General features: G+C 37.8%; 2 protein-coding genes across 5 annotated transcripts in view; both read right to left on the bottom strand.

The window, feature by feature from the left end:
- Position 1: 1 nt before the first annotated feature.
- Positions 2-9,389, bottom strand: LOC110027034. 3 transcript variants are annotated; one of them, XR_002294293.1, is made up of 3 exons: positions 9,089-9,389; positions 367-457; positions 2-266 (listed from the first exon to the last, which is right to left on the bottom strand). XR_002294293.1 is itself a non-coding variant. In XM_020728293.1 (3 exons), exons 1-3 carry the CDS (start codon positions 9,217-9,219, stop codon positions 68-70), a joined length of 363 nt encoding a protein of 120 aa, XP_020583952.1. In that variant the 5' UTR covers positions 9,220-9,389; the 3' UTR covers positions 2-67. The 3 variants fall into 3 exon arrangements, 1 of the variants encoding a protein (XP_020583952.1); XM_020728293.1 differs by having other exon boundaries at positions 2-292; positions 9,173-9,389; XR_002294292.1 differs by having other exon boundaries at positions 2-457.
- Positions 9,390-10,365: 976 nt separating this feature from the next.
- LOC110027031 (peroxisome biogenesis protein 5) overlaps positions 10,366-18,690 on the bottom strand; it is a 65,976-nt gene continuing 57,651 nt past the window's right edge. The window contains exons 15-18 of one of the 2 annotated variants that reach the window (XR_002294290.1): positions 11,189-11,283; positions 10,987-11,083; positions 10,873-10,912; positions 10,366-10,686 (exon numbers count right to left, since the gene is read on the bottom strand). Coding sequence is in view for 1 of the 2 variants with exons in the window: in XM_020728290.1 (XP_020583949.1) it covers positions 11,005-11,083; positions 11,189-11,283 (174 nt within the window). In the remaining variant the exon portion in view is untranslated. The remainder of the gene's footprint in view (positions 10,687-10,872; positions 10,913-10,986; positions 11,084-11,188; positions 11,284-18,690) is intronic. The other variant, XM_020728290.1, reaches the window with a different exon arrangement.

Here is an 18,690-nt window from a genome sequence, read left to right as displayed (position 1 = left end):
GTGAAAAAAATAAACTTGTGGCGTTGATCCACGTTTTCCTTTCAGCTTCCATGACCCATCGATCTCCTCATGTAATTGATGACATTGATGTTACCGCTCTCCACGATGATGCCTCTGGTCTCGAACATCTACAGCTGGAAGATGTTGCAAATAGATAGAATAGCCTGGAGTTCCACAAAACGGCTGTCCTAATGTTGCAAGTGATGGCCATTGCACAAATGAGCCCTCCTGTTCTCATCCTGAAGGACCGCCCCGTCAACATTAACCTTAAGCCAGTCCGGAGTTCCACAATCTGTGAGACTGGTTAGTGCCCTAATTTTTCGGAATGGAAAACGAATGTTTCCTGGTAAGTAATAGAGATTGTACCTGAATCGCGGCTGCTATCTTCATGCTCGCCTCTGGTCCTTCTCTGCTTCTGCGATACTCGTGATCTAGGGATGTCAGATCCCCTTTTCTTCTGCATATATAGTTGATATTTATTAGTATGAATATTTACTATTATACCCTTACTTAGTCTATATAAAATTAAGCCCTCTTATGAAAGATGTAATGGGAAAGTGATAAAGTGCTCTTATCTGTTTTCATCTCTGATTTCTCTTCTTCAATTCTTTTTAGTCTATATAACATCAGTTTTATCATGGTATAAGAGCAGTAAGTTTCTAGACTCTTTGATTCTTCTATTTGATCTCTTCTTTCTCCCCTCCCCTCCCTTGACAGATAACTTTCATCCCCCACCCACAATCTGCAATGGTTTCTTCCTCTACCAACATTCACCATACATTCTCCCACCATAGTACCTCCACCCACAAGCTGCAATGGTTTCTTCCTCTACCAACATTGCCCACACATTCTCCCACCATAGTACCTCTATTCTTAAAATAAAAGAAATCCTCATCCCCACGTCTCTCAAATTCCTGATGACATTGCAAGATCATGACGAACCAACAACTCTCATATGAAAATTATAAGTGTGGAAAATTCAGATAAAAAAATTATTAATTGCAAATTGCTTTGAAGCCTTTCTTGATCCCAACACTCCAATTCCACCTCATTTTCCACAATAAGAAGCACATACCCAACAAGAAATAAAAGAATATTGCCTTTGGCACCTTATCGACAGGAATTTTGCTGCGGCTAACATTTCCACCTGTTCACTTTCAATCATTTCTTACATTATACATCTTCACAACACCGCAGAAATTTGGACCACTCTTGAAAGAAAATTTCAACCTTCCAATCTTTCTCGAGTGATTCATTCCATGGGGAACAACATTATGACTCAATAACTTACCAATATAAAGACTTTGGTGGAAAACATAGTCGTGGTAGGATCCAAGATTGATAACGATGACATCATTTTACACATTTTAAACGGTCTTCCCTCCAGTTTTAAAGGATTCGAGACAGCCATAAGAACCCAACCCAATCCCATCAGTCTTGAAACACTTTACTCACTTCTTTACAGTGAAGAATGTCACATAGCTAATGAAAACAATAAGCCCTTTTCAACCATTGCCTTCCTCACTCACCAAAACAAAGTCCAGCAATACAAAAATCCTTCCATAACTTTTTCTTCCACTCACAACAATCTAACCAACACCAGCAACTAGTCGAAGACTCCTTTCACATGCCAAATTTGTTTCAAGAAGGGACCAACTTCCATTACAAAACGCAACCACTTGCTTCTACACTTGCTCTATCTATTGCAGGCAACCTTCAGAATGAATCCTCAATACAGGTGCTACGACTCATATCACTCCCCACCTCAAAAAATTGCATCAACCCACACCATATCAAGGATCTGATTCTGTTGTTGTTGGCAATGAACACTCCACTGAAATTTCTCACACTCGTAAGGATATTTTACCCACACCTAGGTGTAAGTTACAACTCCCTCCTCCTCTATGTGCCCCCCTCTCTCTCATAATCTCATTTCAGTTCATTAGCTTACAAAAGATAACAATTGCCAAGTGCTTTTTGATGCTAACAACTTTTACATACGAGACAAATGAAGCAAGCAAATTTTAATGAATGGCTCTGCTGATCAAGGTATCTATAAGAACTAGACTCTACAACATTCCATACAACCGTCTACTCGATGGTATCATAGATTGGGCCACCTAGATCACAGAGTGTTTCACATTTCTAAAGCTTACATTTAAAAATCTCCTTCTCGCATTGTATGTTTTGACTGTCTGCAAAATAAAAGCCAAGAAGTTTCTTTTAATAAAAGCAATACTACATACACACTTTTGGAAATGCTTTATTTTGATGTTTGGGGCCCATTTATGCATGCCTCTATAGAAGTGTACACTTATTATGTTACTTTAATAGATGCATTTTCTTGATTTTGTTGGTGCATTCTAATGAAACACAAATCTAAATTAACCTCACATTTTATCAATTTACATAAATACATTAAAAATCATTATTTGTTTTCATCTGAGTTCTCTTTCTTCTCCAAATCTTCTTTGTGCTAGCATTGGGAACACTAGTTTTATCAGTAAGGGCCTCCAGAACCATTGCAGGCATAATGGCGGGCGTTGCGTATGGCCTCCCATGCTTCTCAGCGTTGTGTGTCCTGCAAAATTGGTTGATAGCATGGTAGTAAATTCGGCTCACCGGACTCCACTTTCCATTAATGAGAGAAAATTGCTTGACATTTTCCTCGCAGAAGTTGATGGTCGGCATAGGAAAACCCCACTTACGTAAAAATTGTCACCTCGCACACCACCGAACAGTTGGCGGTAATATGATATTTGTTTTATTTCCCCGGACAGCCCCAAGGGCAACTTACATCCGCGCCGAGACCTCTTCTACCCGAGACATCTGCTGAAGCTCTGCGAAGTCCTGTGCATCTTGGGCGGGGTTTATTAGCAACACCCGCTCTAAATGGTTTTTTACGGAAACAATTCCGCATGGTCTCCAAGTTCCATGCACCATCGCACAAGTTCTCCACTGTGAGGTTCAAAGTGGCAGAAATATTGACATAGGTGGGCCATTTGGCTAAAGTTCTGTCATTGATCCAAGCATGATCCAGGACCGAAATTCACTTCCCATTTACAACTCTCCATTTGGAGATCGCCTGTAGGCTCTTCACCCCATCACACACCACACGCCACGCATCCGAAGTACCCTTTTCGTCCCATTTCTCCCACGACATTTCTCCGTATTTTTCTCTCAGACAGCGGTTAACAAGATGTTCAGGCTTGGTATGAAATGCCCCAGCCAATCTAGCCAGCAATGAGCCCGCCCAAAGCCGAGCCGAGTGGAATCCCAGCCCAGCCGTAGCAGTAGCTAGTAGGTTGGCAAATCAGGCCCCACTTACGATAGTGCAGCTTCCATCTTTGGAGAAATTATTCCATATAGAGTACATACACAGCTCTATGTGCAGACTCAAGTAATATGTCATCACGTGGAGGTTGTTGTGGGATTATTTACTTAAAACCGTGGAGATTATTGAGGTGTTACTAGGGGGTTATTGCGGGGTTTAGTGCAGAGGTTGATGAAATAAAATCGCGGAGATTATTGAAGGGTTAGTGGAGTAGAACCGCAAAGGTTATTGAGGGATTATTGGGGGTTATTGATGAGTTATTGAGACTTTATTGGAATTAATGCCCCAATAACCCCTTAATAACCCCTAATAATCAGCTCAAATGACCTCCGCGGTTTCACTTTAATTTATTTTAAGTGGGCCCGATATAACACACATGATTGTATATTACTAGAATTCACAAATAGAGCTGCGTACGAATTCCGTATGGAATAATTTCTCATCTTTGACTAGCTCCACTCCATAAGAAATCTCTACATTTCATTCAATTTCATCCAAGACCACAGTGTGAGTCAACATATACATTGACATCGAAAGGAGACATGCCTGAATAAGAGTCGCACGGCCAGCCAACGATAAGTGGCAATTTCCCCAAGCATTCACCTTCTCAGTAGCTTTTTGCAAAAGCTTGGAAAAATCAGATTTGGTAAGCCTGCGCAAGGCTAACTAAGGGTGATCCCAAGGTATTCCATCTCCTCCACCCGTTTTAATTGCAGCACCTTCATGATTCTCCTTGTTTCCATCTTAAGGTTGATTTGCTAAACAAGATAGCATATTTTGATTTGTTAACTCCGGCAATTCTTCTCGATAGCATGTTGCATGACCTTAGCACCACCGTCTCTTTCCATCGGAGGTTCATCCGATTTGTGGAGAAGAATTCACACGCCGCATTGTTAACATCTGGGGTCTATCGAGTTAACCGCTGACTAAATCTCGATATCAACATCAAGATTGCAGGCAAACCTTTGGATCTTTTGGATTTTGTCTTGGATGCTCGGCCATCCTTGCAGCACAACGTCCTCCGCTCTTCTCCTTCATTTGGCTCGGAAATATCCAATAAATTCTTCGCAAATCCGCCCATGCTCCTCCAAGTAATTTCCGTCTGCATCACGCATACCTTTAATAAGGTTCCGTCTCTTATTATTATTATTATTATTATTATTATTATTTGCAAAAAATGAATGGCGAGAGGTTATTATACGAGCCCCGGTCATCTCTTGTGCGCCAAAAAATTCGAATATCATACTCTATGCACAAGAGGAATCGAACCCCAGACCAGAGAAGACTTACAACTAACAAGCAGATGCCCGACCAAAAATGTCATGAAAAAAGTTGGATTTCCTATCTCAATCATCAAGCCATCCTACTTTCCTCCTTTGTTGCCACCACTAGCTCAGTCGGCTAATGGTAACATTCAGTTCGTCCACCTTGGCTTGCAAACCCTGCTCCTCCGGCGAGAGGCCAATGACCGACAGTAGAAAAAGTATTCCTCTTGCGATAATATAGTGAGGGAGTTAACATAGTATACACACAAGTCATGACACTTGAATTAATTTATCAATCTTCATAAAACATTGGAGTATGATTTTATTTGAGTTTTTTTACTGCTCCAAAATTTACCAAAAGTTCTTTTCTTTGACACTAATAAGCTACAACTCATTGGCTCGAGGGTTTAGTGAAGGGGTCCAAGTTTAAATAATGTTTGTTTGGTTCGTTTGCTTGATAACTTGAACACACATAACAGAAGAATCATGCATGTGGATAAGATTATAGCTTACTGATGTGGTTGACTTAGGGTGAATGGGGAGGTGGAAAAATTTCTTTCTTTTCACTATTGAGCAGTTTATGTGGATGTATTAAGACTAAGGGTTTGTTTGGCACCGCTTTTTCGTGCGGCACTACACAATATCGCAAATGTTTACTGTTTGTCTCCCAACTTCGCGGTCGGACGACGCGAAAGCGGGCGAAAAGCCGGTCGCAGGATCGACCCTGTGGCCCAACTTTTGCGTCGCTATTTTTCCAAAGGCAGCTCGACTTATCTTGCACTAGCAAAGCTAATGGATTAATGTCTTAGGGAAACACAAGCAGTTAGGCATTTTATCAGTTTATGAATTTTTCGTAGCTTTTTATTTTTATTTTTTATTGTTACTGGCATTTTATCAGTTTATGTGGCTGGAGAATCACATATTGGAAATTGTTTTCTCTTTGCTTTATGCGTGATTTCATTGTGTGGTTGACCAGATAGATGTGCCGATGATCTCTTCATACATCAGAGTGAGTATGGTTGTATTTGGTTTCTTGGAAGTTATGGGGGAAGAAGTGCTATTCAAAAATGGGTTTTCTTAAGCAACATAAAAGCCCAAAATTTAAACCCGTCGCATGGGCTTAATTGATCGAGCCCACCAACCATGTTCTTGATGTTCTGGTGTTGACTAAGTCAATCGTACTCGTTAGCGGTATCTTTGGGGGTGACAAGCTATAAAACTCCTTGCCACCCAGAAGGGCCCATGAGTATCTCCAAAGCACGTCAGCATTCCATGGACTCGCTAAGCTTAAGTCTTCAAGCAAGCTCCTTCAGTCGAGTTCGCTGACATCTCCAGCGTTTGCTTGTACTAATTGAACCTTCCCACCAAGCTAGTTGACAACTACTTGGCTACATCACTAAGTTTGAAGGACAGTTCTTTGAGGCATAGAAAGAGAATTCCAATATGTCGACACACATATCACCATTTATTAACAACAATCCACACCAGTGGTACATTAGCTCAACAACATAAATAAGAAGAAAAATGGAAGAGAGAATGTTGGATCCTAGACCCTAAAAAAACTCTTAGTATTTCTCTAAGAGGATCCGTCAACTTTTTTTCACTTCTTTCATAAGGCTTCTCCCAGATTGTATGAGGTCATAAATTATATGGGATCCCAAATCCAATAGAATTCCACAATATATTTTTTGGTATTTCATGTGTTTAATCGGAAAGAAAAATAAATGCATGGTTATTTTATGCTGAGTTTTGACAATCCCGTAGGTTATTTTTTTAAGACGTGGAGCCTCAAGTCATAGTTTGCAACACGCTACAACTAGCTTTCTGCGCCCACAAAGGGGAGCCCAAGGGGACTCCTTAGCACCCCGGTGAAATGGGGGCTGCGCTCTTAAGCCCAGTTTCGATTTTTGCACGCCTTTATCTAGACAGGGCGAAGCCCCAACACCCAGTTGGGGTGCAACGTCACAACGATTTCGTGACTTCAACTCGAGCAAGCAGAAAGGCAGCGCTCTGAAGCAACGCTATGGTGCCAGGACCAGTTTGTACCTAGTTTGGGGTTCAAGCCCTTGTTTCACACTGCGTATTTTAGATGGCGGTTAATAAGTTTGGAGTGGCATCTCTGTCGGGAGGGTGAATTTCAGCGAGTGCTTTCTTTTCTTCGATCAAGAGAGCATGAAGTGTGAATTGTTATAAGTTTCAGTGGTGTAGAGAGAGGATATAAATATTAATTTTGTATTGTTCTCCTTTCATAGTTGATTTTTGGTGTGATGTGGTTTCTTGTCTTTTTCCTTCCACGTTAAATTTTTGTGCGCTTTTTCTTGACTTTCTTGTTGTGCACTTCTGTTTAGTTTATTGTTCGGATTACTTGAATGTGTTTTTTTTCATAATTCGGTTTTTGTTGTGAGTCGATCAAAACTCATTTTTCATCCCAACAAGTGATAGCAGAATATCGCATTAGTTGGAAATAAATAACATAAACTAATTAGTGTCCGAAGGTTTAGGGTTTAGCACATTAGTTGGAATTAAAATAAGGAATCTCAAAAGGCAATGCTCATGAAATATACATAATAATCAATGCAATTAATAGTAACAAGAAAATACATACCGCCCAGTTATTACGTATTTACAAATTTAACTCCGAAACTTTCATATTTGTATTGTTAAAATTACCTAAAAACTAGTATTATTAACTTCTTAAAAGTGAAATGGTCACTTTCATGCATAAATTTATGATACAAGTGCTATAAATGTAAAAATGAAATTCAAGTGTTTGTTGTGTAAACACATCAGAATTTGTGGGTATCTAAATTTTCCAAATGTTAAATCATAGTTAGAAAATTAATTAGGCATTATATTATATAATTAATCATCAATTAAATGTTACTAAATTAATTTCTAAATAATAAATATTAGAATAAAACATTATTCTAATTAATGAAATTGATTATAGATTGACTAAGAGAACTATATGCATTATGGGCAGAATAGAATCTTGCAACTATCAGTTTGTTAATCTATCAATTGATGTATATGGAAATTATATGTTTGTAATGCAATACATCTCCTAAAAATTATAGCAAGCATATTTGTTTCCACATATAAAAGTACTGAAAATAAAATGAATTATTTATAAAATATGTTCTATTTATTTACATGCAATCAAATGATAAATATAATATTATAACAAAAAACTCTTTTTTTTTAATGATGAATAATAATTCATAAAACATAACACAAAACTATAGATAAAAAAAAAAAAAAATAAATAAAAATTTTCATCCATATGACCACAAGTCCTCTCACGAACAATATTTTAAAAACATGATGGCCGACCGGTTCAACAAATTCAACTATGAACTGGGCATATGGTCGATTCGGGTAACCTCACGAACCGTCTCAAATTGAACCGATGAAAATCGATGTGAACCACCATTCAAATTGGCGAACCGATGAATTGATCCTCAATATATAGAATTGTTGGTCCAAATGCATATTTAATTATATTTAATTTTCAATTAAATTATTAACATTCTATTATTTAAGATTTTATTTAATAAGATTTTATTTAATAAATTATATTAAGTCATATATATATTTGATATGCCTTGAACAAATTTCTCACATCCAACACTACTCTCAAGTTATAACACGGTTTCGATGCATTTTTTTGCAACAAATGTTCAAACTTTGGTTAAGAGTTTTCCAGAAGTCTGATTTAAGCAAACTTATAGTGAAACTGATCAGATCGACGAGACGGACTCATTGGTACAAACTTAGTCTAATCTGAGTCAAATAAAACTTAAATCAAGTTATTAAACAACTTTTAGAAACTTTCAGGACATACTTTGAAGGTCAAATATATATATATATGCATGCACGCACGCTCGCACACACACATATAGCGCGCACGCGTGTGTGTGGGCGCGTGCCACAAGCCGTGACATATTGGTTGGCGGGGTTCACTGTAAGTCCCCTCAGGTCACAGGTCGATCCCCAGTGGCCTTGGATTCTCGAATATTTAGGCACATGACACAAGCTCTTATCATGGGGCCTAGCACATGGGAAATCAGTATAATACTGATTTGGTGGATATATAATAATGAAACTATAAACATTGTCTTACAGGTTATCTTGACCACAACAAAACAAGGAAATTAAGGTTAATGTGAAAAGGCCCGCTGCTTTTTAAACTCAAAGAAAAGGTTTACCATACGCTACATCTAACCTGAAATATTAAGTTTCATAATTTTGAAGACCAATTCACTTTCAAAATTAACTTGGAGCTAAATTTGATTTCTCTAATTCCAAACTATCAATTTATAAAGATGGCATCAAAGAATGGATACATGGAGGAAAAACTGTGCATATTGAATAAAAAAGCAATAAAACATTAGGGATTCTAAATTTCATCTTAAACTAAACTCTGGATTTTTCACTAAACAATGTTTCAGTTTGATTTTTTGAGCAAAAAATGAGATAAGGGAAGCACCTAATCAACCGATGTCTCCCGTGCGTGCTGCAAAGAGACTAAAGAGCCAATACAAAAACCAAAACTGAAAAGTTGAAACCCTACCTGGTCTTCGGTCGGTGAGCAGAAGAAATGAATAGGCAGCAAAGCATTCAAGTATGGTAGCAAAGCGCCAGAGCCCTAGCTATTGGTCTCAAGGGCGAGATCGAGATGGAGGGCAGGATAAGAGGGTATAAAGGCAGCGAAGCCGAAGCAAATCGAAGGCGAAAGGCTGCCTGGAGAGTGGGCAAGAAGGATTATTAGGTTAATCAAATTGCATGAACACTCCTTTCTAATTTTTATACATATCTAAGGTGGCATGTACATAAAATTAAAATTTTAGGGTTAGATATGTAAATACTAAGAATTGAGTGGTGTGTATGCAAACTATTCCAGAATTTTTCATTATTTCATTTTAATTTTACAAATCTTTTTTTTAATTTTTTTTATTCATTTAGGATAAGCATGTTGAAATTTAAGGTTGTTCGATGCTTGCTCCTTTTTTTAAATGTCATTTAATTCAGACATTTTTCTGTCTTGACGAATATTTGTCAAACCGTATCCATGAGTTGTATTTATGTCCCATACATGTCAGACACTTCATGACTCCTTAATTAGAGTGTTCATGCAATATAGATTACATCGACATATTTTATATCACAATTTAAATTTATAATTATTAAGTTCAAATTCTATTTATCTTTATCACATATTTATATTATTACACCATCTAAATCATAATATAATAATTTTAATATTTATTATGAAATCCAATTTACACGCTAATTTGATCCAATTGAATATTTGAACATTTAATCACTTTCTTCTAGTTCAATGATTAGTCCAATTGAGTATTTGATATTTAATCACTTTCTCTCAATGCAATTGAATATTTATTATGACATCCAATTTAAACCTACCATTTTGTTAAATATAATTTAATACTATTTTTCAACTTACTACAATTTTTATTAATTTTTTAAATTTTTTATAAAAATTGTTATTTTACTTCTCATAAAAAATAAAAAATAAAAAAAGAAGAATTATAACACCAATAATTTTACCATAAAACTCCTTCAAAACCTCTCAAATATAATGAGCTTATTTTTCTAAAAAAGTTCAATGAAAATAAAATCATTTTCTAAATCATGCTTTTTACCAAATAAAAAATAAAAAATAAATAAATAAATAAATAAATATATATATATATATTATATATATATCAACTTCATGCTCTATCAGATCAAACAAGCCCTTCATAATATCAAAAGAAACAACAAATCCAATGCTGACCAATAAAGCAGTTGGGTTCTCGATCTACAAATAAATACTTCAGTAATCTACACTGCAACAACTTTTTAAGATCACATTCAACATTTTCATGTGTTTATTTGATACAATGGAGCCAAGCTCTTCTGAAGGCTGAAATTCCTACAATATATCTATATATATATACTAATGAATGCTCGATCAAGGGTTGATGATTGCACAGTTCCAAGTTCAGTCAAATGCACTGCAACTCCACGTTATTGTGGCCAGATGATGAGGCCTCGGGCCTAATAACCATCATTCTGTGCTTCCTGAAATCATCCGCATCAAATTCAGTACAAATCAAAAGGCGCAAAACAAAGTTCCTTCAACAAATTAAAATATGGGATGGATTACATAAATGCCACCAAAGTCTTATACATTCACATTTCTAACACAAATGTTTAACATTATATCAAAAATAACACAAATATGAACTTTTCTAAGGTGGGACGCACCTTTTCATGCATGTTTTGTTGTAATTGGTAAATGAAAGTGCTGTAGACATTAGAATTATGTGGCATGAATGTAAACCCCCTTAAGAGATTCTCTTATCGATTAGGATGTCTAACCTGCGGGGATTGGTGAAATCACAAAGGAAATTCCTTCTGGAGAAGATCGAGATTGTGCGCGTTGCAAGCTTCTAACATGTCGGTGCGAGATGCAAACCTGTGAGGTGCAAAATGCAACATTTTCATAATGCTTTATGCAATTTGGTCTGAACGAAAGAGTTGAAAACTGAATTTGGAAGATAATAACATTGTTTATCAGTACCTGAGAGAGATACGCAAGTATTGCCAAGCGTTATCGGCCTTAGGATTCATTGAAAGAGCTCTCACATAGTAACGAATCGACTCTTCGTATCGACCCTGCACGCGGGAATGAAGACACGAGCAATTATCACTTGATCCAATGTAGAAAGTAACGCTTTGGGCGCTGTGTTGGGAAAATAAAATGTTTCTTGCGACTAATTGAAGGACTGAAGGAAAGTGATGGAAATGAAATAAAATTCAGGCAGCTAAGAAGTGTGACGGCATGCTTCCAGTTCTTATAAGCATCAGCATACAGAAATTGACAGTTTAAAGTATATAGCCAGTAGAGTCCTAAGGCTTTCAAAATTACCAATCATTATTTAGGATAAATTTTCAGCACAATCAACTACTCCTAAAGTTCAAACATTCACTATGAAGGATGATAAGGAAAAAGACGCGTAAGCAGTTGAAGAATTTAAGGCAATTACAACCTCAAAATCACTTTTTTTCCTGCTAGAAAAGAGAGGCGAGAATATGCAAACATAAAGACATTGTTGCATGGAAAGTTTTAGAGAGGAACTGCCAAAACAATTGGCAATTAAATAATTTAGTAGACACTACTTCTAGCAAATCGCCATTTTAGTATTTAACAAGAAAATAATATAATCAAAATGGCATCCTTAGTATTTATAAGGAGCTATTTTAATTCCAGATTACATAAAAAGTTTATTCTAGCGCTTGAATTCCATAAATAAAATCCCAAAAAAAAAAAATCTGCAATCAAAGTGGTGAAAATTGAAATTAAAATTAACGTATGCGATTAAAAATGAGGGTATTTAAAGAATATACATCTTGAAATTTTATGGATCAACAAGATTTTTTGTAACAAGTAATTTTGTTTGTTCCTACCAAAAAATTAATTTTAATAAAACAAAAAGAAAAAAATTAATTTTCTGAAACAAAAATATTAAACTCAATGCATTTTGTTACAATAGAATTAGAATAGCAAAATACAATAACAATAATAACAACAACAAGCTTTTATCCCATTATGTGGGGTCGGCTACATGAATTCAATTCTTTTTCTCCATTGTGTTTTATTGTCATATTTTCATGTAATTCTAATAGATAAAGATCATTATTTATACAATATGTCCAAGTCTTTTTAGGTCTACCTCTGCCTTTCTTAACTTCAGTCGAAGTTAAAACATCTACTCTCCTAATCGGCTCATTAGATACTCGACATTTAACGTAACCAAACCATCTAAGATGACTCTCTCTAATTTTGTCCGCCACAGGAGCTACACTAACCTTATCACTTATATATTCATTTCGCATTTTGAATCTTAGGTGTCAAGCCACTCATCCACAGAAGCATTCTCATCTCAGTAACACTTAACTTTTTTTTTATACTTCTCTTTTAAAGGTCAACATTTTGTGTCATAGAGCATTACAGGTCACCACCATCTTATAAAAGTTTACTTTCAAATTAAGCAATACTTTTCTATAACACAATAGACCCAAAGCATTTCTCCACTTCAACCAACTTCAATTAGGATAAAAAAATGTTAAACAAAATTATTTATCATAAAAAAAAATACTCTTCAAAGTTTATAATCTCAATCCACTCCTATTATACAGGAAAGATGGCTATTGTACATGAGAAAATATAGTAAGAAATTATGTTTTTTAAGCACCTAAAAAAAAGCATATCCTTAAATATTGCAATTATAACCCCATTTGCTAATTTTGACTTCGATTTTGTGACTTTTGACTACAACATTATTTCAGCCTTTTATGTCCCCACCAAATTAATAGGAAACCATTTTCATCTTTTTATATTACAAAAAAAATAAAGTCCTCAATGAAATTTTTTTTAGATGAAGATGACCAAACAACCCATGATTAGGGCTGTCAAAACGGCTCGTTGTTCGTGAACAGCTCGTGTTCGGCTCGTTTTGGCTCGAAATACTACTCATCAAGTTTATATAGAATAAAAATTATTAAATTAGATTCAAATGATGTTTTAATATAAATAATAATTTTTAAATCTTGCTCAAACCCTTATTGTCTTATGACAACATGATTAAGGTTGTTCAAAGGACTCTTTGTTCGTGAACAACTCGTGTTCGGCTCGTTTACACCCCTACCCATGATGATTCTCCTAGCCACCCTAGATGGATGGATTTCTATGGTCTCATTCCTGCATTCCACCCCTCTTAACCCTCCCCCAACCCTTCTTAGCAAATGAATGAATTCTCTCAACAAGTTTTAGGGCTCCCCTCTTTCAACCCCAACCACCAACTCACCCACCCTTTGAAACCTTCTTCCCACACCCCCAACCCTCTCCCATTAGAACTGACGTGTGGGGCATCCCAAAGACGACAAGGGATCGTGTTCTCACATGAGGGGAGGCAATTGTCGCATCTAGACTGGACCATGACATCCCTGCTCGACTGGGACAGAGCTTCCCTCGACCAAGACAGTTGGGACCGGTTCATAAGTGTAGTCTGAGGACCGATCGACCTTCCTTACGTAGGATTATCACCTCCTATGTGGAGTGGGGTCCACTCCTAGGCCTATGTAGGTTGTTGAGGTGTTTTAGGTTAGTTTTTATTGTGTTTATGACAGGACAACTGTTAGCGTCCCTTGTTTCCCCTTATAGGGTTGTATCCAAAGGCAAGTGGTGCTCCGGCTATATCTCGTTCCAAAGTATTGATTAGCTTCCAAGAGTTAAGTGGTGCTCCGACTATATCTCACTCCCGAGGTGATATTTATCCTCAACCTTCCCTCCCCCGCATCCTTCCACTTGTCGCCATCATCACCATACTTTTTGTAAAACCACCAAGAGTACTCCAACTAATATTTCCCTGCAGCCACCTTCCTACCCTGCCACAACCCCAAGTACTCCTTCACTATCGTAGCCCCAGTAACCAGCCTTTCCCCTTTCCTTCCTTGCTATTGATACTTCTCCTCTGTTGTAGCCCAGCCGTACATATCTTCTTCCCTTGCAGCAACCCGTCCACCCGTTTCCCGTCACCTCCCCGCAGCATCCCTGTTGCCGCAACCCTACCACCCCTCCAACCACTTGCTTTCCGTCTTTCAACCATCCTATCCATCCTTATCTACGACTCTTACATTAAATCACATCAAAACTAGCTCCAACCTAAGCCCTAGTTGGCGTTTGTATCATCTCTTTAGTTGTTTTATAATTCTGATGTTCGTCGTAATCCCTAATCTATTTTAGTAATAAAATTTATATTTCTCGTCGTATTTGGTTTATCTCATTTGATATCAAAATTAGCCTAACCCTAGTCCTATTCTAGGATAATCTAAATACCCTACTACCTAACCCAAAAATTTTCTTTCTTTTACTACATCACCCCAAGCACATTCTTACACCAACCAAAACCCAAAACCTAGCCATGCCACTGAAGAGACAATTATAAGAAATTTGATTGAGGGTAAAGAATATGATGTTGCTTATGAGAAACCCGCAAAGAGGTGTCAAGGAAATTTTTATGGAGGAAATGCAATGGAAAATCCTTCGACTGCAATAGAGGCTCACAACCTTCGAGAAGAGACCATCCAAATGAATCACACAAATTCCATTTGATTGCCTAGATGAAGAAGCATTAACTCAAAGATTTGGCATGAAATATTGGAGAAGCCAAGATTTTGAGGTAAAGGTGGAATTACAGTATTTTGATGGTCACATAGATCAGGACGAGTTCATCGAGTGGCTCTAGACATTGGAATCTCTTTGAGAGTCAGGACATCCTACCAGACGTAATGGTGAATTTAATCGTTAACAAGGCAGAGCACAACTTAGTGGTAGGAGAACTTAAAGATTCTTTGATAGCTAGAAGGGAAGAGTAAAATTACTACCCAATCCAAGATGAAACAAGAGATGCATCTCATATATAAGAAAATTTCAAACGTTTCACATATATAGTCTATTTCATGAGTTGTCCCTACTGAGTCCAATCCAACATGTCAGAGGTGAAACCCATTTGTGTCACGTTTGGACGACTATATGAAGTCATTTGGGTAGTTAAAGTAGTTCAACAGTATACTCACTGACAAATGATCAGACAGAATGGATAACCATGATATTGGATACTGTCTTAGGATGTTTTACGGAAAAAAAAAAACATTCTATAATGGGATCCAGGTCCTACCAAAGAAGAAGAGGCCACCCTTGAGTGATTGCTATTGAGATTTGCTCAATCTGCTATCATTTTTGTCCAAGAGTTGATCCTCCTCACATATTTATTTATCAGATACGTCCAAAGAAGCACGAGAAATGGGAGAAATAGTTTATAAATGTAATGGTTTGAGACCAAATTTGTGAGAATACTCATCTATCTATAGTGCCAGCTCCGGTTATGCCAAAAGAGAATGACTTATTCTATCAAGATTTGCTGTGGAATGACAACGCCTGCAAGATTGATTTACTGGGAGACTGCAACATTTTTGTCGTCTTCAACGTGGCCAACCTGACAATATACTATGAGGAGCCAAAAGTTTTGATAGATGAGGCTGAAGTAACCCCAACCTCAGGAGACTGACGTGAGATTGCATCCCTGCAAGAGAGGGAGACAATTGCCGCATTTTGATTGGAGCGCGACATCTCCCACTAAACTTGGACAGAGTATCTCTCGCTCGGGACAACTGAGAGTGATTTAGATGCGTAGTTTGAGGGCCGAACGGCCTTTCTTACATGGGATTATCATCTTCTATGTAAAGTGAGATTCATTACTATTTATGTCAATATAGGTTGTGTGGTGTTATAGGTTAGTTTTTTATTGTATTTCTATCAAGATAGTTGTTAGCATCCCTAATTTTCCCTTCTAGAATTGTATCCAAGGGCAAGTAGTGATCCAGTTGAATCTCGTTCCAAGGTGGTGAGTAGCTTCTACGAGTCGAGTGGTGCTCCGATTGTATCTCACTCTCAATGTGGTATTCATCCTTGAACTTCCTTGCACCCACATCATTTTCCCCATTTTCGTCGTCGTCATACTTATTGCAGACCACCAGGAGCAATCCAACAACTGTTTCCATACAACCACCATCCTCCCCTGTCACAACCTCTCAGCTCCTCCGTCATTGTCGTATCCCTAGCCACCAACCTTTCCATTTCCTAACCTATAGTTGATCCTTCTCCTCTATTGTAGCCCAGTCGTACCTATCTTCTTCCCCTGCAGCAACCCATCCACACCTTTCTCATCACCTGTTGCAGACTCCCTACTGCAGCAACCCGACCACCCCCCCCCTTCATCCACTTGATTACTGTCTTTTAGCTATCATATCCATCTAAAAATTGTGTCAGTTAAGACACATCAATATCTATATCCTTTTTCAAAAACGTGCACGGGTACCTTAGTGTCCTCCCATTAGTACCATCAATGGGTGGCTCCATCATAGTTAGTTATGCACATAGAAGCAATCAACATAAATATCTTATTCCTGTACTCATCGCATTAAATCAATATGTATATATATATATATATATATATCATTGATAAAAAGAGATGATACAAAGGTTTTAGTGAGTAGATACAAAGAGTCCACTCACATGGATTACAAACTTATTCCCCAAAAATAAAACAATAAGAAAGAACTCCTAATCATGGTGGGTGTAGTCGGTGGATAAACCGCTTCCCCTTCCTCTGGATCAAGGGAGGGAGTGCAGCAACATACTGAGATGTGGGCTTCCACACGAAATAATGATACAGTCATCCTGAGAGTTACTGAGATCAAACATTCCTTTTTTCTTCTTCCTAGATTTATAAACTGTCAGCCAGAGGTAGTCCCGTGTGAATAATAGGTGAATCTTCAATGGAGGTAAACTGTTGATCTGACTTAGCCTGCAACACACCTTGATCCTTACACTCCTCCATAACTTGAGTACTCTCTTCTCTCACAATAGGTGGTTCCGAGACAAAATTCGTAGTATTTGTAATCTGAGGAAGAGTTGCCTCAACAACAGTAGGTGGAAGTTGTTGGACTGGTTGGTGAGGAGTAGTCTTTTGAGGAGTAGCCTTATGAGTCAAATTCTCATTCATCAATATTGTGTCTGCTATATTTTTCTTCACATGCATGATGTTGTTAGGACCTATCGATCTCAAATGTGGTTGAAGTTTGAAGTATTTGGCAGGGGTGTGCCCAAATAGTTTACAGTGATTGTAGTAGTAGAGTCTTTGTTCTGCTATAATTGACTGTCAATACCCATTGTGGGCAGTACCAAGTCATATTTCGTCCACATCAGGGAGGGTGATATCCCTTTCAAAAAGAATTCTTGCAACTGAAGGCCTGGTTAGATTTGGTTAGATTGAAGGTGGGTGAATCCAATTTCATAGGTCTCACTAGAGCAACTCCAATAGAATAGAGGACTTGGTGGTTGAAGTAGTGCAACTTTAGGCCAGGTAGTTTAAACCAAATTGGAACTATAGGTGGTTCTTGACTAGGGTCAAATTCAGGAGACCACTTGAGCAGTTTCATATAAATCTCTCTATTGTCATAAACTTTTTGGAAAATAATTGGCATAATCTTCCACTTTAGATAGTTGTATTATCACATGTCTCCTATCAAATAGGCCAACCTTCCAAAGTCCCAGTAGTTTGAGATCTTCAAAAACCTTTCGAACGATCTCCATTTTGGGATGTCCCGATTGAAACTTCCCAATGAGAGTAAGTTTGAACTTGTTAACCAGCTTAGGAACTTCAACATCAGAGAAGAATATAGTCAGTTTGCCACTCTTCCTACCCGTCTTCTTGATAAGGTTGCAGTCCTCCTGGTCTTCGAAAGATACATGGTAAACCTAAGGGAAAACTTGATCAGACCCCATAAAGCCAACCATATCAGCAAAAGAAGCCTTCCTAAGGTTTAAAACTAAAATAGTCGGTGGTTGAGAAGGAGCAGTAGCCATGGAAGTTGAATAGCAACAAGCTACAATGCAGACGAAGCTACAGGTGTCGGAGCCACAAGAGACCTCAGGAGGCGCAGCTGAGAATAGAAGAGGCCGACGAAGAAGCGATGCCGAACGACGCAGAGTTCTTCGAGCGTGAAAGAGCAACAAGTCGGGAGCCGCTAGAGGCGCAGTTGACAGACGAGCGACGAAGAAGCAACGCCGCACGACACTTCTCATTTTTCGAGCCGAACGATGCGCGATGAGTTGACATCGCACGACGCAGACGAGGCACGATGAAGAAGAGGAGATAGGACGAAGAGCAAATTGATGAAGAGATACCAAATTTTACCATAATGGCGAAACCCTAGCAGAGCAAAATCGGAACTAGAGGCAGAGTCAGGACTAAACTGGCTCGTTCCTAGCTACTTCTTTTCTGCGATTTTGGTATCTTTTCTTTTTTTTGTTGGTTTCCCTGCATCTTTTCTCTTTTGGGGAGTTTGTGTGTTGTATCGTATGAATAGGGTGCATTTATTGGGCTCTCTCATACAACATTTATGTATCTTTCCAATTTTATTAGATTTAGCCCTTGGGCTTTTCAAAAAAAAAAACAT

This window comes from Phalaenopsis equestris, unplaced genomic scaffold, assembly GCF_001263595.1.
Source record: "Phalaenopsis equestris unplaced genomic scaffold, ASM126359v1 Scaffold000412, whole genome shotgun sequence".
NCBI lineage: Eukaryota > Viridiplantae > Streptophyta > Magnoliopsida > Asparagales > Orchidaceae > Phalaenopsis > Phalaenopsis equestris.
This window is presented reverse-complemented; position numbering and strand designations above follow the sequence as displayed.

Excerpts from the sequence above, each read along its gene's own strand:
- LOC110027034 (XM_020728293.1), bottom strand. The coding sequence starts at position 9,219 with ATGCTTTGCTGCCTATTCATTTCTTCTGCTCACCGACCGAAGACCAG. Across the intron at positions 458-9,172 it reads GCTCACCGACCGAAGACCAG|AAGAAAAGGGGATCTGACAT; the intron begins GTAGGGTTTCAA and ends CTATATATGCAG. Across the intron at positions 293-366 it reads AGATAGCAGCCGCGATTCAG|ATTGTGGAACTCCGGACTGG; the intron begins GTACAATCTCTA and ends CCAGTCTCACAG.